Source organism: Hemicordylus capensis, chromosome 10, assembly GCF_027244095.1.
Source record: "Hemicordylus capensis ecotype Gifberg chromosome 10, rHemCap1.1.pri, whole genome shotgun sequence".
NCBI lineage: Eukaryota > Metazoa > Chordata > Lepidosauria > Squamata > Cordylidae > Hemicordylus > Hemicordylus capensis.
The window spans coordinates 2,781,504-2,808,716 of NC_069666.1; the positions used below are offsets into that span (position 1 = coordinate 2,781,504).

Here is a 27,213-nt window from a genome sequence, read left to right on the forward strand (position 1 = left end):
CCCCGCACGGCGGCTCGGGGGGGGCCCGTCGGGGGGAGGGAGCTGCGGCGGCTGCTGCGCCGCTGGCCAGCCGGCCCGTCCCCCTTTGTTCTGCGCCCCCTCCCGGGCGGGAGGGGGAGGAGGAGAGGGAGGGGCGTGCGGGCGGGCGGGCCGCCGCCGCGCATGCAGCAGGGGCCAGAGGCGAGCCGGGCGCCGGCAGCGGAGCAGCGCGCACGCCGGGCGGAGATGCTGCCGTGGCGGCGGCCGCCGCGCCTCCCCCTCGTCGCCCTCGCAGCGGTCGGAGCAGCAGCCGGGCAAGATGGCGCAAGGTGGTGGCGGCGGCGCTGGCGGGGCCGGCCTCCCCAGCGCGGGGAGCAGCGCCTAGCGCGGCCTGCCCTGCCGTGAGCCCCGCCAGCCTCGGCGGCGGCGGCGGCGGCGGCGCTCCGGGCGCACGTGCGCTCCCTCCTGCCTCCGCGCCCTGCCCCGCCGGAGCCAATGGCCGCCCCCGGCCGCGCACTCTCGCCCCTCCGCTCGCTCGCCGCCGCCCTCCTGCTCTTCCTCGCCGGCGCAGGTAAGCGCGCAGCCCTCGGTGCCCTTGCCGGGCGTGTGCCGGAGAGCCGGGACTGGGAGCCTGCCCGCCCCCACGCGCAGCCAGGCAGACCCGCAGCTGGAGCCCCGGCCCGAGGGGCTGGCTCGCGCCTCCCCGCCCGCTGAGTGGGTCCCTCCACCGCCCGCAGCCCCGCGGGGCTGGCTGCCGTTCCGACGGCCAGGGCACTGCGCGGCTCGCCCTCCCTCGGCGGGCGGCATCCTCGCGGTTGCGCCTCTGAAGGCGGCGGCGGCGGCGGCGAGGGCTCCGGTGGGGACGGGGTGTGTGTGTGTGTGTGTGTGTGTGTGTGCCGGCGGGCGTCTGTGTGCGCGCAAAGGGTGCCGCGGAGGCGGGCCGGGCCGCGCTCCTCCGGGGCATCCCCCGCGAGTCCCGCTCGGAAGCACATGTTGCCCACAACAAGCCCTCTTCTCTTCCGAGGCGCAGCGAAAGAAATGCGCCCAGTCGCCGCAGCAGACGCACTGCGTGCCGCTGCCAGCCGGCTGTCCTCCTCTCCCGGGCGGGCGGGCGGGCTCTCCGCGGGGGCCCCTCCAGGGTCCTTGGGGGTCTTCTAGGCAAGCGACAGGGGCGCGCTCTCTCTCCCCGGCTGGACCAGACCAGAAGCCTTTTGTTCCCACCATGGCCGGCCAGATCACGGATGCCTTGCGGGCGCTCACGAGCTGGGCGTGCAGCTCTGCCCGCTTCTCCGTGGCCCTCCTCGCCTGCAGCCCAGCCCCGAGACCCCGGCTCTCGGGGGCTTCTCAGACTTAGCTCCCCAGATGTTGTGGTGCTACAGCTCCCATCATCCACAGCAGACGGAGGGGTGTGTGTGAGTGAGAGAGACACTGATGGGATTTGTAGTCCACTATAGCTGCTGATGGGCCCCTTTTCTGTGAAGGTGTCTCTTCTTGCTTTTGAAGATGCTGCCTGCTGTGTGTGTCTGCTCAGACAGAGGTCTGTGGGGTTTTACTCCCAGGGAAGTGTGTGGTCCAAGCTAGGGTCTGTTGCCACATCATGTGCTTGGATGCTGTGTGCGTGTGTTTATGTGGTGTGGCGGTGGTTTCTGTTTGCAAACTGGGTGCATGAAAGGTCTCATAAGAACTGCAGTGTGGAGGCTGAGATTTCCCGGTTAACCCCCATGGCAGAGGCAGGGCTGTGGGGAGGCAGGATACCTCTAATTGCCACCAGATGTTGGGGTCAAGCTGGAGGGGAGAGCTCTCTCCTTCTTGCCTGGAGAATGGTGAAGTTCCCTGGGGGCATGAGGCTGGGCACTGTTGGAGACAGAGCACTGGGCGGGGGGGGGGGGGGAACTCTTGCGCTGACCAAGCTGGCCTCCTCCTTAAGCCTTCGGGCCTGGAAGGGAGTGCAGAAGTAGAGCGGAGTGGAGTCTATGTGGGCTGCTGTCCCCCTCCACTATGTGGGAGGGTTAGGGGCTTCAGTTCTAGGGCGGGACGCAGGGATCTTGATGGGGATGCATGAGTGAGCTGGGGTGCGCCGTGTGCCATTGTCTTGCGAGTCTTTTGCAGCCCCCCTCTTTGGTGTCACAGAATGGCCGAAGAGCTTCGACTGAGACCCACCTGGGCCCCAGCGGCCAGGCCTTGGGACAAAAGAGCCGCTCCGGCATTCTCTTCTGCACTCGGCCTCTCTGGGGTTTGAATATCTGGCGATAAATCTGGAGGCCTCCCGATGGACCCAGTGAATGAGTTTGTGGGGTGTGTGGGGGAGGCAGCATGCTGGAGAGTGGAGAGGTATATGAGCCACGCCGGTTCGGCCCAAGCGGGGAAAACCCTTGTTCGGGACGACCACGCTTCTCTAGGCTGCTGGATATCGGGCAAAACCAAGGGGGCGAGTGAGAGGCCGCTCTGGACGGGAAAGCCTCAAGTTCGAAGAGGTTTGAGGCGGACTCCGTTTGGCCAGCCTCTGCCAAGTGCCCAACAAGGGCAGCAGAAATGGTTGTGCCCGCCTCTTCTTTGTGGATCTGAGATCGAGCGGCTAGCCGGATCTGTCCCCATCACCAGCCAGAATGCAGGAGTTGCTTGCCAGGCAGAGAGCAGAAGGGGAGCAAAATATTTGAGGTGCCGCCTTGAATAGAAAACTAGCTCTGAGGCGACAGCACTGGAGGGGCAGGCAGTGGCTTTCCTCCCTTGCCAGAGAAGGCTCAGCGTCACACAGCACCCATCGCCTGCCCTGATCCGGTGCCTAGCGGTACTTCTGCACTCTTCCCAGGATGCTGCTTTGAGTGTTGCAGACACTGGTTGGTTTGTTTGGTTTGTCCTAATTAGTTTGGTTTGTTTGGTTTGTTCTGGTTTGTTTGTTTGGTTCTGGTTTGTTTGGTTAGTTCCTGGTCTATTTCAGTGTGTGTCTACAACACAGGAAAGGAACTCTGACTCTCCAGCTTTTGCTGAAGTACAACTCCCATCATCCCCAACTGCAGTTTATTGTGGCTGGGGATTATGGGAGTTGTAGTTCAGCAACAGATGGAGATCCAAGGTTGCCTACTCCTGACCTATAAGTTAGGTATGGGATTCAGTTAGCAGGGACACAGGTCACTCGTGAAGGATGTGAATATTGTGCATGCAAAGTGTTGTTAGCCACAGTTCCTTCATGGAGCTTTCCAGTTCAGGGGCAGTGTACCACTGAATAGCAGCCACTTGGGACAATCAAAGGAGGGCTTCATGCCCTGCTGATCGGAATCCTGGAAACACCTAGTTGGTCACTGGTCAAAATTGGATGTTGGGCTATAGGTAACTTTGGTCAGATCCAGCAAGGCTCTTCTTGCGTTCTTAATTAGAATCAAGCAGAGACTCCATATTCAGAGGCAGTATACCACTAAATACCATCTACTGGGGGTGAGGGGATGGAGTGGAAGGTCTGTTCCATTGCTGGCCCACTTGTGGTCTTCTCTGAAGCACATGGCTGGTTGCAAACCATCGAGATTAGATGTATTTGGGTGAGATCCAGGCTTCTCTTAAAGGAGTGCCACTTGAAGTTGTTAAGGTATGAAAAAGTGTCGGTGACGAGACCAGTTCTGTGTCTTGGAGAAAAATAATTCCAAAAGAATCTGAAAAGCTTCCTTCTTGAAGAAGCATTTTAAAACTGGCTTTAACTGGGTTGCCGCTTTTAATCAGTTGTGGTCCTGCCTGCCCTTTAAATCTCACTGTGGTGTTTTTATTCATGTTTTATTATTACTTATTGCTTTATTGTGTGTTTATTGTAAGTTGCCCTGAGCACTAATGTTCTGGAGGGCTAGGACAGGAATATTTTTAATTAAACCATAACATAATGTGAAGTGAAGATCTCTGCAGCAGACTTTTTGAAAGGGCACTTTTACCATGTGTGAGTTGAGAAATCAAAGCGCCAGCGTGGTGTAGTGGTTAGAGTGCTGGACTAGGTCCGGGGAGACCCGAATTAAAATCCCCACTCAGCCATGAGACTTGTTGTGCGACTCTGGGCCAGTCACTTCTCTCTCAGCCTACCCTACTTCGCAGGGTTGTTGTGAGGAGAAACTGAAGTATGGAGTACACCTCTCTGGGCTCCTTGGCGGAAGAGCGGGATATAAAATGTAAAAAGAAGGAAAGAAATTAGTATTGCGTTGGCTGTAACATGTTCCTAGAAGTCTAAAAGTTGCTGGAGGACAGGAAATGTGTTCCCGGTAGAGAAGAGGGTACTGTGCTTTGGAGATGGGGCCATAAAAACAACCATGTACACTGCTCTGAGCAACTCGGAGGAAGAGCGGGATATAAGTGTCAAAATAAATAAATAAATAAATAAAATAGCCCAAGGGAAGAGCATCTGCTTTGCATGCAGAAGGTCCCAGGCTCAATCCCTGGCAACATCTCCAGATCAGGCCGGGAGAGACTCCTGCGTAAAACCTTGGAGAGCCCATAGAAACGGTGAAGCCAAAATCTGTCAATTCCACCTTTTGCCTGCGTCCCTGTGCAATAAATGGCACAGATCTGAAGGGAGGACCGGCAGCTAACGGAATTCCATGGGGAGCGAAATGGAAATTTGTGCAGGAGATGAAGGGTTTTCTCCCTCTCCTCCCTGCTCCTCAAAAGCAGGATGCTTTATTGCCACATTTGCTTAGCTTTTCAAGAAATGCAGACGCTCAACTGCCGACACCACCCACCGGACTGAAGAAGGATTACAAAAACAGGAGGGGTCCCTCCCGCCTTGATCTGTGCGGTGCAAACCAGTGCTGAGAAATTGCAAGCATTTTCTTGCTGTGCTCATTTGCCATCTCCTTTGGCCTCTCGATGACCACAATGGCCGAAGTGGCCGGGGATGATGGGAGTTGTAGTCCAACACCCCCTGGAGGGCCACGTTTGCCCACTCTTGCTGTGGAACATAGGAAGCTGCCCTACTGGGTCAGACCCTTAGTCCATCCAGCTTAGTATGGTCTGCACGGACTGGCAGCAGTTTCTCCAAGGTTGTAGGCAGGAGTCTCTCTCTTAGCCCCATCTTGGAGATGCTGCCATGGAGGGAACGTGGAACCTCAGATGCTCTTCCCAGAGTGGCCTCATCCCCTAAGGGGAATATCTTCCAGTGCTCACACTTGGAGTCTCCAGGTAGATGTAGTCACCATGCATGATTTTATTGACTTCTATCATGTCTCCCCACAGTCATTTTACTTAGTACAACTTAGTACTAAGGACTTAGTACAAGGCCAGCTCATATGCTGCTGGGATGGTTTATAGCTCGGTGGTGGTGCACTTTCATGCCGATGGTTCCAGCTTTCATTTCTGCTATCACCTTCAAGGGCTGGGGAAGACCCCTGTTTAAAACCCTGGAGAGATGCTGCCAGTCAGAGTAGTCAGTCCTAGACTAGGTGGACCAATGGCCTGACTCAGGCGAAGCAGTTTCATCGGTGGCGCTTGGGAGGAAGGGGAGATCAAGAGATGGATTGCCTAAAGAGCAGGGGAGAAGGAAAGTGGTGCATTCTCTTCATGGGAGATCAGGTACCTCTTCGGAAGGGAATAATTAGAGGGACTAGACTGTTGATTCCACTCAAAGGAAGTCCCTGACGCTTGTACCTCTAGCAGGCAAAGGTGAAAGGAGTGTGTAGATGCAAAGCTTGCAAAGTACAAAGCGCTGATTAACCGTGTGCAATTAGACAGCTCTGCTTATTAGCACGTGCCTGTCATGATGTCAGGCTAGATAATAGTATGCAATTAAGATGACTGAAATAACACTGATTCCCCCCCTCCTCTTTTGACAATCTCCTGAAAACTGAACCCTTCATAGATGCAAACTGCCAGACAAGGAGGCTGGCATTAGAGGGGAACAATCGCTTAGGAAAATGTGAGCCATTCTGACTTTTGGGGGCGGTTTACTTTCTGGGTGCTGGGAATATTGTGCCTCTGGGGGCTAAAGGAAGTAGAAACAACATCCCCTAATGCCACACAACCTTCCTCATTGTTTAGAAACATGACTAATCGTGCAAAGCTGAGAATACCGTGTGTCCTTTTCTCAGTCATCCTCACCTCAGACATCTGAAGTCAATTTTTAATGTTCCCATTTTACACACAGTGAACTGAGGCTGAAGAACAGGGCGTAACACCCATATGTTATGTGAAACGAGTGGTTTCCCCTAGGGATGTGCACGAACCGAGGTTTGTGCACTGGTTCGGCGTCGAACCGGGTTGGACGAGGTCCGAACCGATCCTGCACCGCAGGGAGGGGAGTGGGATCTTTAAAAAAGAAGCGAGCAGGTCCTTACCTTCTCTCCACTGCCACATGCAGCTTCTTGCTGCGGTGCTGCTTCTCCCAAGAACTTGAATGCGGTGCAAGAACGCACATGGCGTCCGTGCATGAACGGGCGCCATTTGTGTGGTCAGCATGGTGTTGGGGGAAACCTCCCCCCACTCCCTGCCAACGTTAAACAGTAGCCATCATGGGTTGGGGCTAATCAGGATTAGATTTGTAAGCCGCTTTTCTGTAGCAAAGATGCCTGTAGCCATCCTGGTGAGTACTCTGCCAACCTCTGAACTCCTTTGCTGCAAGTCTAAGTCTAATTCACATGTTGTGGTGTCCGCCTTTGCCGTGGTACAAGAGTCTTTTTGTGCTGCCACTCCTGTAGCGGGTGGTGCTGTCATTCTCTTGCCTCCCCTAACCCTCTAGTCACACTTTTGAGTTTGGAATTCCACTGGTGCAGCTCAGCAGCTTGTGAATCATGCTTGTGCAAAGGCCTGGCCCCATCCTCTTGCACGTCCAAACTATCATTTTGTGTAGCAGGACTTCTATTTCAACAGATGGGGCCGTTGCTCAGTGACAAAACATCTGCTTTGCAGGCAGAAGGTCCTAAATTTAATCCCTGAAAGCCTCTCCAGGTAAAAAAATGCTGGGAAAGACCCCTTCCTGAGACCCCGGAGAGCAGAGTAGACAATACTGAGTGAGAGGTAACAAGGTCTGACTCTGTAGAAGGCAGCGTCCTCTGTTCCAGAATCCAGACCTTCTCATGCTGAATAATCTAGACTTTCTCATGCTGAATAATCCAGAATCCAGACTTCCTCATGCTGAATAATGCTAGGGTCTCATCTTCTTGTTTTTCCAGTGATGAGAATGCTCTGGCTCGTGGTTGATGCTCTTCCTCTCTGGCTTTTAAGTAAATCAAACTAGTAGTGGAGCAACTGGGTGCACCAGGTTTAGACTCAACCCAGAGACCATGGGTGCAGTCTCTAGGTACTGCAAGCCGTGTTGAGACCCTTAAAAAATAATAATCTGATAATTCCTCTTTGTTTTGGGTCATGGACAACTTTTGCCTGCTTTTCGAAGAGCCCGGCTTTTAGAGGCGAGAACAGGATATGAGACGTGTATCCAGGCTCTACTCAGTTACAGCCCTGGAATTAAGCCTTGTCATTTTTATTTAACTAGGGCTTCACTTTTTAAATTATCCAAGGGTCTAAGCTTTCATTAATTCTTTGGCCTACCCGCTCTTATTAGTTTTGTTTTTGATGTGGAACAGGGATTGCTTTCTCTTGGATTGTCGTAAACGCCCCCCCCCCCCCGCCTCAATCTTCTCTCTCTCTCTCTCCCCTGTTTAAAATACATGCTGGGTATCATTTCACTAATAAAAAAAAAAGTCGACATAATATATGAAATCCAAGCTGGCGCTCGGCATGGAAATGCATTTGAAAGCCAGGGCCGAGATTTGATCGGCTCTGCTTTCTAATCAAAACAGCCCCTTTAACAAAAGGCAAAGAGCAGATTGGTCTGCCAGTGTGTGAACAGAGCTGGGCAGGCCCTTGCGGGAGGGTGTCCAGGGTTCAGCAGTTTCCTGATCGTTTTCACATGGCCTTTCTCTATTTCTCAATCTCCCAGCCCATTCTCCCTCCCTCCCCGACCAACGCCAACCCCAGATTTTACCCCACTAGAGAGATCAATGCTTTTTATACCGCTTGAACTGGGGAGGGGGGCTTCTCTCGAAGAACCCTCGTAAGGTTTGGCAAAGATCCCAAGCTCCCTCTCGCAGAAGAACTGCGGTGCCCAGGGTTCCTCATGGAATGAGTGCTAAGGCTGTTAGGGTGGGTATACTCTGAGTAGATCCAGTAAAATTCTGCAATCTGCAATCCACAAAGAATCTGAAAGCCAGATCCACAGATGCATTGCAGTATGAGAGAGGCTTCTCTCTGTTTGTCTTCATCACAATGCTGTGAGGTTGGGCCCTGGTGTTTCCACTTTACAGAGGGGGAAATGAGGCTGAGGAGGAGAGCAGTGTGCGCTCTAACAGGGATTCCCAGATGTTGTTGACTACAACTCCCATAATCCTCTAGCAAAAGCCATTGCAGCTGGGGATTCTGGGAACTGTAGTCAACAACATCTGGAAATCCTGGTTAGAGGGATCACTGGGTGAGAGAGAGGCACGTGCAGTGACCCCACAGTTGAGGCAGGGCTTTAACCTGGCCTGACTGTCAGGGGATGGAGCTATAGCTCAGGGGAAGAGCACCAGCTTTGCATGCAGAAGGTCCCGGGTTCAATCCCTGGCAGCATCTCCAGGTAGGGCTGGGAGACACTCCTGCCTGAAACCTTGGAGAGCTGCTGCCAGTCAGTGTAGACAGTCCTGGGCTAGATGGACCAAAGGTCTGACTCAGTATAAAGCAGTATTAGCAGTATCCATAGCTCAGTAACAGAGCCTCTGCTTTGCATGCCGAAGGTCCCGGGTTCAATCTCAGCATCTCCAGGTAGGGCTGGGATAGACTCCTGCCTGCCACCAGTGGTCCCTCTAATTTTTTTCATCTCTGTGCAGAATGAGTTTTGTTCTGGGCGGTAGTATCAAGGCAGTGTGTACACACATGCATTCAGAGTGGGGCCTTTCTGAGTCAACCTGGGCGGGATCTAAATTGAACTGAGCAGACATCCAGAAACACGAGAGCGCACGCACGTGTGGGCGCCTTAGAGGGAACAGTGCCTGCAACCTTGGGGGAGCCGCTGCCAGTCAGTGTAGACAATGCTGAGCTAGATGGTCCAAGGGTCTGACTCTGTAGAAGGCAACTAACTTTGTCTGTCTGTCTTGTCTTTGATGTGGTTTGCAAGAACCACCTTAAAACGAAACTCTAAAACAATAAACAGCACAAACAAAACAAGCAAATAAAACCAAACTAAAAGCACCCAGGGAGAGAAGAGCTGGTCTTGTGGTAGCAAGCATGACTTGTCCCCTTAGCTAAGCAGGGTCTGCCCTGGTTGCATATGAATGGGAGACTAGAAGTGTGAACACTGCAAGATCTTCCCCTCAGGGGATGATGGAGCCGCTCTGGGAAGAGCAGTAGGTTCCAAGTTCCCTCTCCAGCATCTCCCAAGATAGGGCTGAGAGAGATTCCTGCCTGCAACCTGGGAGAAGCTGCTGCCAGTCTGTGTAGACAATACTGAGCTAGATGGATCAAGGGTCTGACTCAGTATATGGCAGCTGCCTATGTTGCTATACGTCAGGCTGCACCGTTTTGGTTGGCTTTCTGGAAACCAATCTGTTTTTACACCCTGAAAGAAACAGTGTGTGCTGTCTTGTTGCAGGGCTGGCCTGTGTTCTTCCTTTGGTGGGTCTTCAAGTTCGAAGACCCCCCCTTCGGCCGCCTCCCTCTCCCTGCCTTTCCTCCCCAAGGTCTCTGCAATCTCCTCTCCTTGGAGGAGCCCCATACCTGCCCACCAGGCCAGCTGTAGGCTGCTTTCCCTTTGGAAGCGGCCGTCTATCCAGGCCCCGGCTCTTTTATCCCAGCCCCACTGGGCCTCCCCGCCCCTCTCCTCCCCGTTGCCCCCAAACCAGCTCCTTTGTGTGGCCTGGAGAGACCTAGAGAGCCTGGCTTTATCCCCATGGATCTGCGGGCTGCTATTTGGCGGCCGGCCTCGCTCCTGTTCCCATGGTACCCATGGGGCCTTCCTTGCCTACTCAGTCCCGTCTCTGATGGGTTGGTTGTGTGCCTGGAGAACAGCTTGTCAAGACGGAGCCCCCTGCCTGCCTCGCTCGCTTGTGTCAGGGAACCGGGGCCCAAATGATGGAGGGGTTCCCCCAACTCCCCCCTTTTTGAAACCAAGTGTACCCCCCTTCTGTTGCAAACCTTCCGCTCAGGTGCCCCAGAGACCTTTTGGAAAGAAAGTGTGTGTTGCATCCTTGCATCAGCTTCCTTGCGCACGCGCACACCCCCCCCCCCTCTTTAATTATTTGCATTTCACCAACATTTGGAATCCAGAGAACCCCCCTGGCCTGATGTTTGTGTTTTTGTTCTCTCTCACACACAAACGGACTGCACTTGTGAGAAAGGCTATTCCAGTCACTGGCTTGCATCCAGACTAAGTTACTCATGAGGACTCCCATTGAAATTAATAGGAAATGTGAACTTGTCCTGTTAATTTCAATAGGAGTACTCATGAGTAACTCAGTCTGGACGTAAGCCAGTGACTGGAGCATACCTGCCAACATGTCTCTATTTCCCCATTTACCTGACGTGTTGGCAGGTATGGAAGAGCCTGTCTCATTATTGAACTTTTAAATTTGTGTTTGTGTCTGTGTGCATGCACGTGTTCTCTCTCTCTCTTTCTCTCAAATTTAAGTGTTACAGTTAGGCTACTCCAGTCACTGGCTCACATCCACATTAAGTTACTCATAAGCAGTCTTATTGAAAGGAATGGGACAAGTTTATTCTGCCCCGTTAATTTCAGCAAGAGTGCTTTGTGCCAAAAACTGTCAGTCAGGCTGAAGGGCGGGGCATGCTGAGCTTCAGTGTGTAGCCAGCCAATCAGGAGCAGAGGAGGAGGGTCTACGCCCTCCTTCCTCTCCTTCTGCAGCAGACACATAGCTGAGGCCATGTCGGCTTCAAGCTGGTGATCCTCAGATTGGGCAGCTGCAGTGTGTGGAGGCAGGAGGGCTCTGAGTACCTCCTGGGAGCCCTTCAAGTGTCTCTAGGGATACCAGTAAGCCCCTGTTGGGACCCCTGCATGACGGTGTGCAGCCCCCAACCATGTATCTCATCCCTACTGCCATAAGTGGCCATTGAATACAGCTCATGTCATGTTCATTGGGAAGGCGGAGGAAAGAACGGGAGGTGTATCTTCTGATCTTGGAGGCCACCATAAACGTATTGTAGCCAATTGTATGGGCCAAACTCTTGCATGGATTTATCCCTGCAAAATTCCTTTTTAGTTCAGAGGTAACAGAAAAAGTCAAGTCTGAATGTCATTCCCTCTTTATTCTGGATGCCTGTTTCCCAAACTTTCTGAACCATATAGTTGGGTTCCTTCTTATATGTCAGGCAACAATCTAGGGTGGTTCTCTGTGGACTCCAAATGTTAGAGTCCATGCAAACAATTAAAGGTGTGTGTGTGTGTGTGCGCACATGCACGCGCACACACACACACACACACACACATATATAAAGGAGTCGATGCAAAATCACTTGAGTCTTTCCAACTGGTCGGAACTTTACTGGAGCCTTTTCCAGTTTTACAGAGTTTTTAAAAAACCAATAAATTATGTAGCAAGGCTTGTGAAAAGGGCTGTTTGTGGCCACTCGGTCCGAAAGAATATACTGTTTAGGTTTTGCAGGAGAATAAAAATAATTGTTTTCACGTGTTGAACAAGGCCATAAAAACTGTGGCGGAGGAAGTGAAACGCCAGTAATTGCTGCTGGAGAGGACGAGAGGCAAAGAGCTGGGAAGAGTCTCTGCCCTCATCCTGCTGTGGACCCAGGCTGAAGAGGAGCCCATTTTGATGCAGCCAATTCCAGCGGAATTATCTTGGGGTTGTAGAGTGCGACTTCCTTAGCACTAGTCGGAACTTGTTTGGAGAGCAGCTCTTGTTATGTAGAGAAGCATGAATTGTCCCCTTTGCTAAGCAGGGTCTGCCCTGGTTTGCAGTTGGATGGGAGACTACCTGTGAACTCTGTCGGCGGTAAGATATTCCCCTTAGGGGATGGGGCCATAACTCAGTGGAAGAGCATCTGCTTTGCATGCAGAAGGTCTCAGGTTCAGTCCCTGGCAGCATCTCCAGGTAGGGCTGGGAAGGACTCCTGCCTGAAACCTTGGAGAGTTGCTGCCAGTCAGTGCAGACAATACTGAGTTAGACAGATCAATGGTCTGACTCAGTATAAGGCAGCTTCCTATGTTCCTAACACTTAGTCAATTACATATAGCAATCTTTCCACGCTTGAGCCTTCCACTCTCTTCTGTGCAACATATCACTGTAATTGCTTCTGCTCTTCCAGAACAACCCTCATTGAACTTTTAATGAAGCCAATGAGCGTTCAAGAGGGATGTCTTTGTGAGACCAACTTATAATAGAAACAGCCTCTCTTTCTAGCTTATTTCTGGGCCCGCTTTTAACATCCAATATGTGACCCACCAACATCGTTATGGCAGAGCCAGGCTAATAATCTTTGGCCATTGTGACTGGGGTGATGGAAGCCAGTGACTCTGAGTTATTGTTGGAAAACATCTGGGGAACTGAGGTGAGGAACCTTGGAGGATTTTGTTTTTAATCTTGATGTATTTCTGTCCTGTTTCCTTTCAGCAATTGTATTTGGAGGGCTGACCCCTGGGAATGCTTCAGCTTTGTTTTGAAATGTCTGAGAAATATTAGGAGTTGCGTCAAAATGTGACTGGGGTTGTGCGGTTATTACCTGTCCCATTCTTAAGCAAAAATGTCATTAGGGGCAAGAGATTCCCAATTCTGGCAACCCATTCTGGCACAACCATATGCATGTTTGCTCAGAGATGAGTCCACTGAATTCAGTGGGGCTTACTCCTAGGTAAGTGTTCACAGATCATCAGCCTTTGGGTACGTTTCTAAAAGAAACTCTGTTGAGAGCTCTTCAACAGCTCTTTGAGCGAAGGATACCCATTTCACGTGAATGAGGAATAAAAGACAGGAAAATGAGTTGAAGTGATGTTTTCCTCCAAAATGGAGAGAGAAAGCAGCGTGGACTATGCTTTTCCAGCCTGCCCAAGCACTTGTGATCAGGACCAGGAGAAGAGAAGCTGGAGGGCTGCTTTTTGCAAGCTTTGCAAGATGGGTGAGGAAAGATGCTCTTTGCAAAGTTTGCAGAGGTCAGAGCCATCCCAAAGAGCTGCTTCAATGGTGGGGGGCTCTTGCCACCCTCCTGGTGCCCTAATACCTAGGAACATAGGAAGCTGCCATATACTGAGTCAGACCCTTGGTCCATCTAGCTCAGTATTGTCTACCTAGACTGGCAGCAGCTTTTCCAAGGTTGCAGGCAGGAATTTCTCTCAGCTCTGTCTTGGAGATGCTCCCAGGGAGGGAACTTGGAACCTTCTGCTCTTCCCAGAGTGGCTCCATCCCCTGAGGGGAAGATCTTCCAGTGCTCACACTTCTAGTCTCCCATTCAAATGCAACCAGGGCAGATCCTGCTTAGCTAAGGGGACGTGTCATGCTTGCTACCACAAGACCAGCTCTCCTTTCCAAGATAATTCCCAGTTCCGTTGAGGGAAAACCCTGCAGTTGGCGAATTCGCAGTAGACGAGACATTGAAATCAATGGCAAACAGGGAGTTAGGGGAAAAAGACTGAAAAATATAGAAAAAAGGGGGGGAATCCCCCTAAATCACCAGGAGTCAGTAAGAGGAGTGACAAGGACCCCCAGACATCATGGAACGCCCCCCCCCCCTGAAAAAAAATCTCACCAAGCCACGGATATTCAGCAGCAATTTCCCAGTCACAGATACTCAAAACTGTGATTCGGAAACCCCTGGTTGTCGAGGGATGGCTGTAATCAACTGCTGGAGGCGACTCTGTGTGCTGGCCTCATGAAAACGCCACCTCTGACCCCAAGACCTTAACCCCCCCACCCCCACTTCCCTTCCCTGCAAGATGAAGTGCTTTGTTCAACCTTGCCTGTGCTAATTGTTTGCTCAGTGATCAAATATTGCGCCAATACTTTTTGTTAAATAACCATTTACATTGTCACACATCATACTGTTGAGAAAGCGACGAAACGCTTCTCGTCAGGGGACTGGCAGGAAGTGGGAGGGTTTCTTGTCTCCCGTTTCTCCCTCTTCCATTGACATTGTCAATTATGTTTCTCCTCCACCCTCCTCTCTGTGCTGTTAATACAAGGTAAAGTGTTTAAGAAAATTCCCAGCTGGGCCCGAGAGGGACTGAATTGACTGAGGAGGAATCGCCCAGTTACTTAAGACGCCAACTCACTCGGGAGTGAGACCTGCTGAGCTCCATTGGGCTTGTTTCTGCATAAACAGGTTTAGGATCGTGTGGCATGTTTTTTTTTTTTTTAAATTTGCAGTTGTGCTGCATTGCAATGGAAAAGGTTGCCTTTTTGCAAATCTGTGGTCCTTCCTGGCTCAGGGCTTTGGTGAGGCCACATTCAAGATGGGGGCCAAGATCTGACCAAGGGTCTCTTCAGAAATGCAATCTTTCTTTCTTTCTTTCTTTCTTTCTTTCTTTCTTTCTTTCTTTCTTTCTTTCTTTCTTGGCCCCAGTGAAGTGAACGGAGTCCCCTTTCCTCCCTCTCCATTAATTGTGCAATTTTATTGTTTCCACTTGCCTGGAAAGTAGCTGATTCTCCCCCCCCCCAATCTTTTGCTTGGGCCTGGGATCAGTAGCAGCTTGTCTGAACGATCCGTGTGTGTGTGTATGTGTATGTGTGTACCAAAGGAGGCAGCTTGGTTGCAGGCCCACCAATAAGCTAGCGAGAGGGGCCGCTGTGGCTGTGGATGATGGGAGTTGTAGTCCGACGACATCTGGGACCCAAGCCTGAGACCCCCGACTCAAGGCTGAAGCAGTGGCTAGTCCCAAGACTTCTGGAGTCCAGTTTACTGTGGAAAACGCAGCCTAGAAATGAAAGATGTTGACGAAAGGTGCGGGGAATAAAAAGACGTGGCTCCGTGGCCTTCCAGAAGGAAAAGCGAGTCTACTTTGGGAGCCTTGAGGCGGCCCTTTCAGCCTTCTCCCCTTCGCTTTATATGGCAACTTAAATTGGATTATGAGGGGATCAGTGTGGAGTGTAACCAGAGAAGAGGCAGATGGACCGGGCAGACAAAAGAAGGAAGGGTTACCGGGCGGCTGCGGTTCAGAGGTGAGGCGGGAGAACCTCTCCAAATGGAGAGACTCCATTTAGCGGCAGGGGCTGAGCATAAAGAGGGCTCTTGTCTGCTGCTTTTATTAACCCATTAAGCATCTTAAAAGGTCGGGCTAGGATTCGGGCCTGGCCTCTCCCTTCTCCCCCCCCCCCAAAGAGCTACTCCTATTTTAAACAGGAAAGTCAGGTCTCCTCAGCATTGAGGGAGGGTCGAGCGGGATCGGTGGCTTGCTTCTCTCGAGCATGAGCTTGGCACACTTTCCCACAGAGCTGGGCTGGGTTGGTGGTGCCTAGAAAGCCAACTCTGCTCTCCCCACATTGAGGATATCTACCACCTGGGAACCTTTGGATTTCTTGCCCTCAACTTGGAGGACAGCAGCGTGGGGTTATGCCAAATAAAAACGTACGGCTTCCTTTTGCGAGAATATGAATACGACATAGGAAGCTGCCATATACTGAGTCCGACCATTGGTCTATCTAGCTCAGTATTGCCTTCACAGACTGGCAGCAGCTTCTCCAAGGTTGCAGGCAGGAATCTCTCTCAGCCCTATCTTGGAGATGCTGCCAGGGAGGGAACTTGGAATCTAGATGCTCTTCCCAGAGTGGCTCCATCCCCTGAGGGGAATCTCTTGCAGTGCTCACAGTTCTAGTCTCCCATTCAAATGCAACCAGGGTGGACCCTGCTTAGCTAAGGGGACAAGTCATGCTTGCTACTACATGACCAGCTCTCCTCTCAAATATTTATAGTCCGCTTTTCAACAGAAAGTTCCCAAAGTGGCTTACACAGAAACAAACAAATAAAATGGGTCACTGCCCCCAAAGGGCTCACAATCTAAAAAGAAACTGAAGACAGACACCAGCAATAGCCTCTGGAGGGATGCTGTGCTGGGGCTGGATAGGGCCAATTGCTCTCCCCCTGCTCAATAAAGAGGATCATCATGTTAAAAAAGTGCCTCTTTGTTCACTTAGCAGGGGGAAAGTTTTCGCCAGCTTGCCCCTGCCAGGTTCACGAGTTCTGCAACACTGTCCAAATGGCTGCCGGGTTTCCCTTTGCAACGGCAAGGAATAGAAAATCCCTTCCTTTTTACAAGCCGGTTGCTTCACGGCAGCTGCCTCTTCGGATGGTTGATTCCATTCTGTGCTCTTGCCTTGGGTGCAGATTTCCAACCCTCCTGGCAACCAGGAGTCTCGGCCGAGTGGTCTAAGGCCCCGGATTAAGGCTCCCCTCTCTTCAGGGCCGTGGGTTCGAGTCCTACCGCTGCCAGTACATTTGAGATGGAGCTGTAGCTCAGCGGCGGAGCATCTCCTCTGCATGCAGAAGGTCCCAGGTTCAATCCCTGGCAGCATCTCCGGATAGGGCTGCGAACGGTGTTTGCCTGAAACCTCGGAGAATTGCTGCCCGTCAGGGTGGGCAGTGGTGAGCTAGATGGGCGGACCCGTGGTCTGACTCTGTGACAACGGCTGGGCTTGCAGTTCTCGGACCTAATGTCCGAGCCGCAGATCAAGTCGCTCCACTGAGGCTTGGCTGATGCCTTCCACAGTGGGAGGATCACTCTCCTCTGCCTGACCCTTGCCATGACCTGTCCTTTTCTCTCCCTCCTTTTCCTTCCAGAGCTGGGCCGTTCCGCAGAGCTTGCGTTCACCATGGAGCCCAGCGACCACATTGCTGTTCAGAAACAGCCACTGGCGTTGCATTGCCAAGTGGAAGGGCTCCAACCCATCAGCATCACCTGGCGGAAGAATGGGGCCTTGATGGCGGACGACGAGAACGCCTTCACCCTCGCCAACGGCTCGCTCTACTTCTCGCACTTCCAGAAACTCAGGGGCGACGGGTCTTCCGACGAAGGCGAGTACGACTGCTTGGCCCGGAACCGCTTTGGCTTGGTGGTCAGCCGGAAGGCCAGGATCCAAGCCGCAAGTAAGTTTCTGCTTCTTTGCTTGCCTCCTCGCGCAACCCTCTGCTTGGCTTTGCCTCGAGAAGCCGTGTTGGCGGTGAGCAACCGTGCCTTCATTCACGCTCCCCCTGCTACCTGCACAGAGAGGCACCTTTTAAAAGTGGTGAGGCTCTTTATTGAGCAGGGGGAGAGCAACTGGCCCTTTCCGTCCCCAGCACAGCATTCTTCCAGTGGCTGCTGCTGGTGTTTCTTTTAGATTGCGAGCCCTTTGGGGACAGGGAACCTTATCTATATCTATCTATCTGAACCGCTTTGAGAACTTTGGTTGAAAAGCGGTATATAAATATTTGTTGAGTTCATATTTGTATTTGTTTATGGGATATCAGTAGGGCAGCACGATTGTGGTGAGTTCAGGGGGCAGTCACTATGAACTGGGGGCTTATAAATGCTGCCAGGCTGTGATCAGGAGGTCTCTTGAGTATTGGTTTAGCTTTTATTCCTTCCCCAATGGACAACAGCCCCATTCACATGTTATAATGAACACTTGTACGGTACAGTGTACAGAGGTACAGATCTGTGAGTCATTCAAATGTTATGCTGAATGCAGGTATAGAAGTACACTTCTTATTAGCTGTGTGTACAAAAACTGGGTTGACTCTGAACCAGACTCGAACCAAACCGGGCATGTTCAGTTTTGGGTCCCCGAAACAGAACCCTGGCTTGGCTCAAATTTGAGCCGGTTCAGGGTTTCTAAGGTAAAAATAAATTTCATGGCCTGGAGGGTTATTCCCACAGTCAGAAATGGTGTTCTACTTGGGTTTGGGAGCTGTGTGTGCTCCCAATTTTTGGTTATGTGGAAGCAAGTTAAGAGGAAATTCTGGGTAGAAGTGATTGTGTGGAATAAAGCCAGGATGAAATGCTACCCAGGTTTCCCTCCTACCTTGCTTGAAGGACCTCATTCTGTACTAAGGGTCGCCTTTTAAATGAATGCAGGTACAGTCATTCACATGAAAACATGTACAGACATCTGTGCATTCATACACCATCATGTCTGAATGGGGCTTCGGTGGTATGCTTGCCTTGCAATTGGAATCTGGCTGCTTGGTATGTTTCAAATGTCAGTAGTGGCAAGGTGGGGCCTTGTTCCAGATCAGGACAGCTGTGTGAGGGGAGCGGGCCTTTAACCCTTTGTCTCCCAGACTCCCAGGCCAGATTGGGCCCCCGGGCTGCTCTGTGACCCAGGAGAAAATCCTCTGTGGGCATTGTCTGAATTGGGTAGGAAAGACTTCAGACCTGTGGGATCTACTGTGTTGTTCTGTGCGGAAGTAACTTGCCTAGGGAGCAAGAAGTTGATGGTTCAAATCCTTGCTGGTGTGTTCCCCAGACTATGTGAAACACCTGTATCGGGCTGCAGCTCTGGATCTGGAAGGGTTTGCTCCTAAAGGGCCAGGGAAAAGGCCAGCTTCCTTGGATAGCATGCATTACCCTCCTTGGAATCCATTCCATTCACGGTGCAAGGCGTATGTGATTGTGTGTATGCCCAGGAATGAGATTCAGGGGCTTGTTTGCAGCATTGGAGCTCATACCTACCGTCCCACTAGCCCAAGGGTGTCAAATTCAGGTCCCCAGATGTTGTTGGACGACAGCTTCTAAGGCTATTGTGGGTGCGGACAATGGACGTTGTTGTTCAACATCCGGACTCAAGTTTGAGAATCCCTGCGCTAGCCACATGGGTATTATTTGGACCCTCTCCTCACATGCTGGAAGGATGGCTGGAGAGCCCCTGAGCATGTGCAGAGTACAACTTGAGAACTGCACCAGCTTTGTCTCTGGCACTGCAAGGGACCTCTTGGACTGTGTGATGCAGCAACTTGGATGCCAGGTTGCGATGGCTGTCACTGACTGCAGATCTCTTATTGGTCGGATTTGTTTCCCCCTCTTTTTAAAAAGCTGTCTGGTGTTTTCCCATGTCCTTTTGGATTGACTTTCCCAATTTCTTCACATTCAAACTTTCCCAAGTTGGGGGCCATCACTCGCAATGTCACTGTCTGTGGCATGATTTTCTCCACTGGGCATTCCTGAGAAGCTTCCTACTAAATGAAGAGAACCAGAAGAGAGCCAGAGAGGAGTAGTGGTTAGAACTGGGGTTCTTAAAGTTGGGCCCCCAGATGTTGTTGGACTAGAGCTCTCAAGGCCATGGTGGCTGGGGGTGATGGGATTTGTAGTCCAGCAACATCTGAGAATCCCTGGAACAGAATATTGGACTAGGATCAAGGAGCCTCCATCTGAACCCGCCACTCGGCCATTAGCTTTGGGTTAGTCACTTCTCAGAGGGTTGTTGTTGGTGTGTGTCTGTGTGTGTGTTGGGGAAGAACCTGCCTGGAGGAAGGCAATTAATAATAGCCAGGTTAGAATGTTGGACCAGGACTGACAAGACTTGAGTCCAAATCCCATTCAGCGGAGGAACTTACTGGGTGACTCTAGGCCAGTCACGTGTCTCTCAGCCTAACCTACCTTGCAGAGTTGTTGTGAGGAGAAACTTAACCATATACACCACTCTGGGCTCCTTGGAGGAAGAGTGGGATATAGATGTAAGAACAAAATAAGAATAAAACATCTAGATTGATGCCACTTTACTCTGGAGACGTCTTCATGAAAGGCATGTTGAAATCCATCTCCTCTTTTCTGAGACTTGCATTGCTGATAACTTGGACACCGGCCCCTTCGTCTGTGTGCAGCATCACCCAGGCATTTATAGGAGGCCCAGGGGAAATTTATCCAAGGAGTCAGCTTAGTGGCAGGCTCTGTCGGGTAATTTGTCTTCTTTAACCCTTCTCATGAAACCGAGGGGGCTTGGCGTGGCCAGGGCCAGCAGGTCTCAGAGAACAGCCGCATTCATTTAAGTCAAACACGGACCACTCGAAACATGTAAGATACAGCCTGCATTATATGTACACATTGCGAGCCACAGTGTGTGTATGTATGTACAAATAAGCCAAAGGCTGTTATGACTGGGCATGATGGGAGTTGTAGTCCGACTCCCATCACGGCTGAGGATAATGGGAGTTGTAGTCCAATAATGTCTGAGGACCCAAGATTGGGAACCCCTGGAATGTGTAATGGCTTTCCTGTAGATTAGGCCTGCTCAGCTTAGGCCCCCCCCCAGCTGTTTTTGGACTACAGCTTCCATAATCCCCAGCCACAGTGGCTAGTAGCTAGGAATTATGGGAGTTGTAGGACAACATCTGCAGGAGGAATTATGGGAGTTGTAGGCCAACATCAACATCCAAAGTTGAGCAGCCCTGCTGTAGATTCTTCTTCTCTTAGTCCCCTGCTAAATGAGCAAAGAGGCCCCCTTTTAAAGTGGTGATTCTCTTTATTTAGTGGGGAGAGCAACTGGCCCTATCCAGTCCCAGCACAGCATCCCTCCAGTGGCTGCTGCTAGTGTCTGTCCTATGTTTATTTTTTAGATTGTGAGCCCTTTTGGGGACAAGGCCCCATTTTATTTATTTATATCATATCTTCGTAAACCGCTTTGGGTACTTTGGTTGAAAAGCAATATATAAATATTTGTCATCTTCGTACATAAATAAGGTAGGAGAGCTGGACTTGTGGTAAAGTAAAGTGTGCCGTCAAGTCAATTTCGACTCCTGGCGCCTACAGAGCCCTGTGGTTTTCTTTGGCAGAATACAGGAGCGGTTTACCATTGCCTCCTCCTGCGCAGTATGAGATGAGTAGCACCTGGTGGGCCACTGTGTGAAACAGGGTGCTGGACTAGATGGGCCTTCTTGGGCCTGATCCAGCAGGGCTGTTCTTCTGTTCTTATGATGCCTTTCAGCATCTTCCTGTATCACTGCTGGTAGTGAGCGTGAATTGTCTCCTTTGCCAAGCAGGGTCCGCCTTGGGATGGGAGACTACATGTGAGCGCTGTAAGATATTCCCCTTAGGGGATGGGTCCTAGCTCAGTGGAGGAGCATCTGCAGGCTTGTGTGCAGAAGGTCCCAGGTCCCGTCCCTGGCAGCATCTCTGGGAAGGGCTGAGAGAGACTCCTGCCTGCAGCCTTGGAGAAGCCGCTGCCAGTCTGTGTAGACAATACTGAGCTAGATGGGCCAAGGGTCTGACTCAGTATATGGCAGCTTCCTCTTTTCCTATGTAACCTTCCTTCTGTCTCCCCGCTGGATGAAAAGTGGATGATCGGATCCTCATCAGGGCAACGGCTTCTCTCTCTGCTTGTGCTACTGTGTACTGGCCGTGCGGACTCAAAAGAGAACCATAAGGGCCTTCCATAACTATGCCACTAACCGCAGAAAAGGTTCTTTCTCCGGTCACCACCCACAGGCAGGAGAGGGGCTTCGAAGATGACTGCAGCCGAGATGCCTTTAGCCGTGGGGCAGGTTCAGAGAGAGAGAGAGAGAGAGAGAGATAATTCTCCCCACCCACCTCCTCCCAGCTGCCGCATCTGGTTTTGAGGGGGGCTCCTGCCTGAAACTTGATTTTTAACAGTCGGGTTGGCCGCCGCAAAGCGGAGGTCAGCCGGTTCTGCCCGCGGACCGCTTGCTAAGTGGCTGTGATTAAGTCGGAAACCTGGGACCCTCCTGGTTCCCAGCCTTGGCTGTGCCGGCTGGAGCAGATGGCCTCTTGAACGCGGCTCAAAGCCAACCACCCTTTCCCCGTCTGCCTTTATCCCCCCATTGTCTGACGCTGAATGGAGCGTGGCTGAAAGGGAGAGTCTGCTTGCTTTGCAGGGCCTGGGAGGAGATGCTCCAGCCAGGCGGATTCTCAAGAGGGGTTGAGAAAGAGGCCTCCGCCTCCTCCTCCTCCTCCTCCTCCTCCTCCTCCTCCTCCTCCTCCTCCTCCTCTCTGGCTGGGGCTGCATCTTGGAGCGGAGCAGGAAAGATTCTCAGCACTGCACCCAGCCCCTAGCTGCCCCCCCCCTCTGATTTCTGGGGACTGGGGAGAGGGCTCTTCCCCTCTCTTCCTCCCACTCTCCCTGCAAAGAGAGGGCGCCTGCCTGCCCCACCACCAGGCGGATCGCGCCATTTTGCTTCTTCTCAGGGCATCCCTCTTCCTCGGCCCCTAACATGCAGGAAGGCTGGGGTGCAGAGTGGAAATATCGGCAGCTCCGTCCCCTCCTGCTGTTGGGGAAGACGGGTGACGGAAGAGACGGAACGTCTTCCGCCGCGTGATCCAACAGCAGGGGCCGTTTGGGTTTATTCGTCTCGGAATGTATACCCCACCTTCTCACTCAAAGTGTGACGGCAGCTGACAGATATCTATCTATCTATCTATCTATCTATCTATCTATCTATCTATCTATCTATCTATCTATCTATCTATCTATTTTATTTGACATCTTTCTGTGCCGCCCAAACTCACGTCTCTGGGCAGTTTGCAACAGAAAGTCATGCTTTACCTATTCCTAAAACGTGCCTGTCTCATCTTCTCTCTCTCCCGCCCCCCGTCCATTCTTCATTTAAAGTTTCCTTGATTTCTGAGTTTTTGAGCAGTCACAAGACTAGGGCATGGATGAATGCTCCCTCCACCACTGAACTCAAGAGTGCTTAACTTTCGGTGGAAAATATGCCCGTAGGACGCGCACGGTCAAAGCCGAACCTCCACGGGAACGCTGTGGAGCAAGAGTGCGGGGAAAGGCTAGCCGCGCCCTGCTTGTGGGACCCGGAGACAGGAAAACAGGATGCCGGGCTAAAGGGAACCCTGGCGTGATCTAGCCGCCGGGGAGGAGAGCTGGTCTTGTGGCAGGGATCATGAACGGACCCGCTGGCTAGCCTTGGTTTGCCTTTGGAGGAGTGACTCCCTGTGGACGCTGCCTGAGGGGAGGGGGCTGCAGTTCCGTGGTGGAGCATCTGCCTTTGGTCCTAGGTTCACTCCCCTCTAGGTAGGGCTGGGAGAGACTCCTGCCTGAAACGCTGCTGCCAGTCAGTGTAGACAATACTGAGCTAGAGGGACCAATGGCCTGACTCAGTCTGGGGCAGCTTCCGATGTTCCTTACTGCCATGCCACATTTCCCGCTGCAGGCTCTTTCCCTTCTTGGGGGTGTGTGTGGGGAGGGGGCAGGGTCTCTTCCCTCCTCCCTCTGTCCAAAGAAGAGCAGCAGCGCCTCAGATGGGGGAACGGCCCGGACTGGCACCTCCTTGATTAACGGCAGCTCTGTAGTCAAGGCCAAGAGCGCCCCCCCACCCTGCCCCCTCCCCGCCTAGCCTCCCTTTGATGCTGTCTTTCACGCCCACCCCACCCCCCCCTCGGAGAGCTCTGTTTTCACAGATCACAGGCGGGGAACAATGGACCGCTCAGCTCACGTTGGGAATCTGCCACAGCCCAGTTCAGAGCAGGGGTTGGTTTCTGCTGGGGAGGGGGCCGAGGGCTGGGGTGGGGTGGGGGGTGGCGGCTGAGGGGCATGCAATGCAGGGATGCTGATGCTGGCCCTGCAGCAGCCCCACCCAAAGGAAGGGCCCCTCCCTGCCCCGTTGGCTGCCGCCTCCTTGCTCTGATGCTGAGTCAGGATGAAATGAGAGTTGGGGGGAGGAGAGCTGGCCTGGCGGGGACTGGGCCCGAATGGCCCCCCCTTGCAAAGCAGGGCCTCCCTTGGCTTGCTTTTGGATGGGCTCCGTGCCTAGCACCTCCGGGGAGGGCTGGGAGAGACTCTTTCCCGAGATCTTGAAGAGCTGCTGCCAGTCAGTGTGGACAAGGCTGAGCTAGGTGGACCAAGGGGCTGACTCGGAAGAAGGCAGCTTCCTAGATTCTTGGGAATCTGGGCGCAGCGGCAGAGCATCTGCTTGGCATGCAGAAGGTCCCAGGTTCAAGCCCTGGCAGCATCTCCAGGGAGGGCTGGCTGGCTGGCTGGCTTCTGCCTGGCTTTCCATTTGGTGGAGGAGGAGGAGGAGGAGGAGGAGAAGTCCTGGGCCGAAACCCAGGCAGACCCCCCTCTCTAGGAAAGCGATACGCCCGGAAGATGGGACTCAGTTAATTTTGTTGAGTAAATATGGGGGGGTGCGGTGGGGGCAGGCAGAAAGGGGAGTGGGACCTCCTGCGTGAGCTCTGCCGGATTCCAAGCAGATCAGCAAAGATTTCTGGTTTCCAGTTGTTTGACTGGTTGGTGCAGAGAGCTGGTCTTGTGGGAGGCAGCGTGAATGGTCGCCTTTGCTAAGCAGGGTCTGCCCTGGTTTGCATTTGAATGGGAGACTCCATATGTGAGCACTGGAAGAGATTTGAATACGAATACAACCTATTCCCTGAGAGGATGGAGCCACTCTGGGAAGAGCACCAGCCTGTTTGCCTGCAGAAGGGCCCACATTTCCTCCCTGGCAGCATCTCCAAGACAGGGCGGAGAGAGACTCCTGCCTGCAATCTGGGAGAAGCCGCTTCTAGTCTGGCTACCACCAGATGCAGCGTCCTCACAGGGCAAATGTGGATAGCGAACATGGCTTTATACCATGGAAAGATAGGAGCTGCTGGCAGAGGCCGAAAAATGGAACCCTTACATTGGTAACCTTGGGCCAGGGCCCTTTCCAGATTACACGCTCCAACAACAGTAAAGTGCTTTGGAGTGGCAGGATCGTATTGAAAACGACCCCCAGAATCTCCAACGGGAAAATACAGCTACTTTTTTGCGATGCACATGGAACCTTGTAGCCCTCTAACGCAAAGATAAAATCCGAAAGCTGCAGCCTCGGAAATGTGAACGGCCCCTTGGTGTCAGCGCAGGGACTGCGGTCTCACAACACAGGAAGCAAAGAAGCACACTTCGCAGATAGGGACACCGTTGTAGGGCTTAATCGGGGAAGTGCCCCGCCACTCTCTTGGCCCAACCTGCCTCCCAGGGTCGTTGTGAGAGTAAAACAGAGCAAGAGAGCCATGCTTGATGCCCTGAGCTCCTTTTAAAAAGGTGGCGGTGCGGAGAGCAGAACGGACAGGTGATCCGAGGAACTGTAGGGAGTGGCTGTTTTCTCCTGCAGCTTGCATCTCCCCGCCTGTGATGTCTCCTGGGCTGGCTGGCTCTTTAAAAACCTTTTTCTGCCTCAGCCGCCACAACCCAGCCGGCCCCTTTGCAGGCCTTCTCTGCTCCTCGCTGCTGGCCTGAGGATGAACTGGTTGCCATGGCAGGAGCGAAGACCGCACAGCTCCGCTCCAAACGGATTGGGTGGCGGCGGTGGCACCCTGAATCTCCGGGGCTCCTCTGGAGAAACGCTCTGGGGGCTTCCTTTTCGCCAGAGCCAGAGTGGGGCCCAGCAGCCAGCGAGGGCTTCTTGAAGGAACACAAGCCCTGAACCTCCGTCTCCCGAAACAGCCAAGAGCGTCATGCTTCCAGAAAGGGCTGTGGCTCGGGGACGGAAGATCTGCTTTGCATGCAGGAGGTCCCCGGTTCGAGCCCGGTTCGGCTTCTCCGGGTAGAACTGGGGGAAGACCTTTCAGGTGTGGCTGTGGCAGCGGCGGGAGTTATCTTGGCAACCGCCACCGTTGAAATAAGACTTGGAAAACAAACAAACAAACAAACAAACAAACAAAGGGAGATCTGGAAACAAAAAGCATTTTCCACGACTACTCCTCAATGTTTTTCATAGTAGGCATGAAACATTTTTTTTAGAATGGCATTTAACTTAGATCAAGTTAGATAAATAAATAGATGCAAACAAAAACCCAGATGAACCTGGTGAGAGCAAGTCCCTAGATGCCCTGGCATAAAACCCGAGGCAAACTTTGGCTTGCAGCCAGTGACGATTTGTAAGATGGGTGCGGGTCGTGGCAGGCAAATGATGCTTTTTAAAATACCGTTACCACTGAATGATGAGGCAGGCGCTGCTTCACCACAGTTGTTTTCGGTGGCTCGTTCTGCATTCAACCCCCATCCCAAAGCCAGCCAGCCCGTTCCCCCGCCCCCCACCAAAAATTGCAACAAAGGTGATATTTTGACAGGGTGACTCCAGGTACTTGCTGCCAATGTCAAATGCTTTGTTCGAATCCAATTTAGACCGGCTGGACTGCTTGAGTGAGGAAATCGCTGCATAAGTCAGGATTGCTGGCCTGGTCTTAGCAAGCATGACTGGTCCCCTTAGCTAAGCAGGGTCCGCCCTGGTTGCATATGGATGGGAGGCCACATGTGTGATCACTGTAAGATATTCCCTTTAAGGGATGGAGCTGCTCTGGGAAGAGCATCTAGGTTCCACGTTCCCTCCCTGGCAGCTTCTCCCAGATAGGGCTGAGAGAGATTCCTGCCTGCAGCCTTGGAGAAGCCGCTGCCAGTCTGGGCAGACAATGCTGAGCTAGATGGACCAAGGGTCTGGCTCAGTGTATGGCAGCTTCCTATGTTCCTGTTTAATTTTGACTTTTTTTTTTTAAATGAGGTTTTGCTTGAAACTTCACAAAGTTCATATGCTCTGTTAGAAAGTCCAAAGCTCCAGTTGTTGTTCAGGGGGGCTGTGTCTAGCAGGCAGTCAATGGAGGGCATGGGCCAGGCCTGTGCTGTTAGGCCTGTGCCTTGAAAGGTGGGGTGGGAGGGGCTTTGGCCCCTCTCCCCAGGTGCAAACGGTTCTCTCTCCCTGAGCAGGGTGAGCATTCCAACATGCATGTACATCATGGCTGGCTGAGCCGCCCATTTGTTTAACCATTTGTTTAAAATATGTATCGCCCGCATCCACCCCCCCCTCCTCCCCGACCACATTCTGAAACCTTCCCCTCCGCCACCCACAGACTCGGCTTCTCCCAGGATTAACCTTTGCAGCCGCCTCCTCTATTGTTGGCCTGGTGGCCTCCTTCCCTCTTCTCCTTTTACTGGCTAAGACATCAGGAAGCAGATGTCCAAAGAGAGCGTTTTTTCCTTTTCTTCCTCTTCCCAAGTTCTCACACCACTAGAAACCTTCTCAAGAGGGCATGCTTCAGTTTTATAATGCAGATGAGCCCCTTTCCCCCCAGCCAGCACTGCCTTCAAACCCAAGGCTGGGAACACTAAAGCCCGCACATTCACAAAGCTTATTAGGGTCCCAAGTCCTTGGACAAGAGGGGGGGATTTGCAATTTTAAGCGGAGGAGCGGGATAATGATGATGATCATCATAATTTTAGGAAGGGAAGGGAAAAAAGAGAGTCCTTTCCTCATAAATGAATCCTGGGGCTGCTTTTATTTTATTTTATGTTTGGTCCGGATGTTTCAGACCACCCTGCCCTGAGCAAACAAATGAGCTGGAAGGTCCATAATTGCAGGACTGCC

At 52.4% G+C, this 27,213-nt stretch overlaps 1 protein-coding gene across 5 annotated transcripts in view; it reads left to right on the plus strand.

Annotated features, from left to right (window-relative positions):
• The first annotated feature begins 200 nt into the window (after positions 1-200).
• IGDCC3 (immunoglobulin superfamily DCC subclass member 3) overlaps positions 201-27,213 on the plus strand; it is a 92,958-nt gene continuing 65,945 nt past the window's right edge. For 4 of the 5 annotated variants that reach the window (XR_008311359.1, XR_008311358.1, XM_053271677.1 and 1 more), the window contains exons 1-2: positions 201-550; positions 16,711-17,016. Coding sequence is in view for 3 of the 5 variants with exons in the window: in XM_053271677.1 (XP_053127652.1) it covers positions 475-550; positions 16,711-17,016 (382 nt within the window). In the remaining 2 variants the exon portion in view is untranslated. Of the gene's footprint in view, positions 551-15,034; positions 15,096-16,710; positions 17,017-27,213 lie in introns of those variants that run through there. The other variant, XM_053271680.1, reaches the window with a different exon arrangement.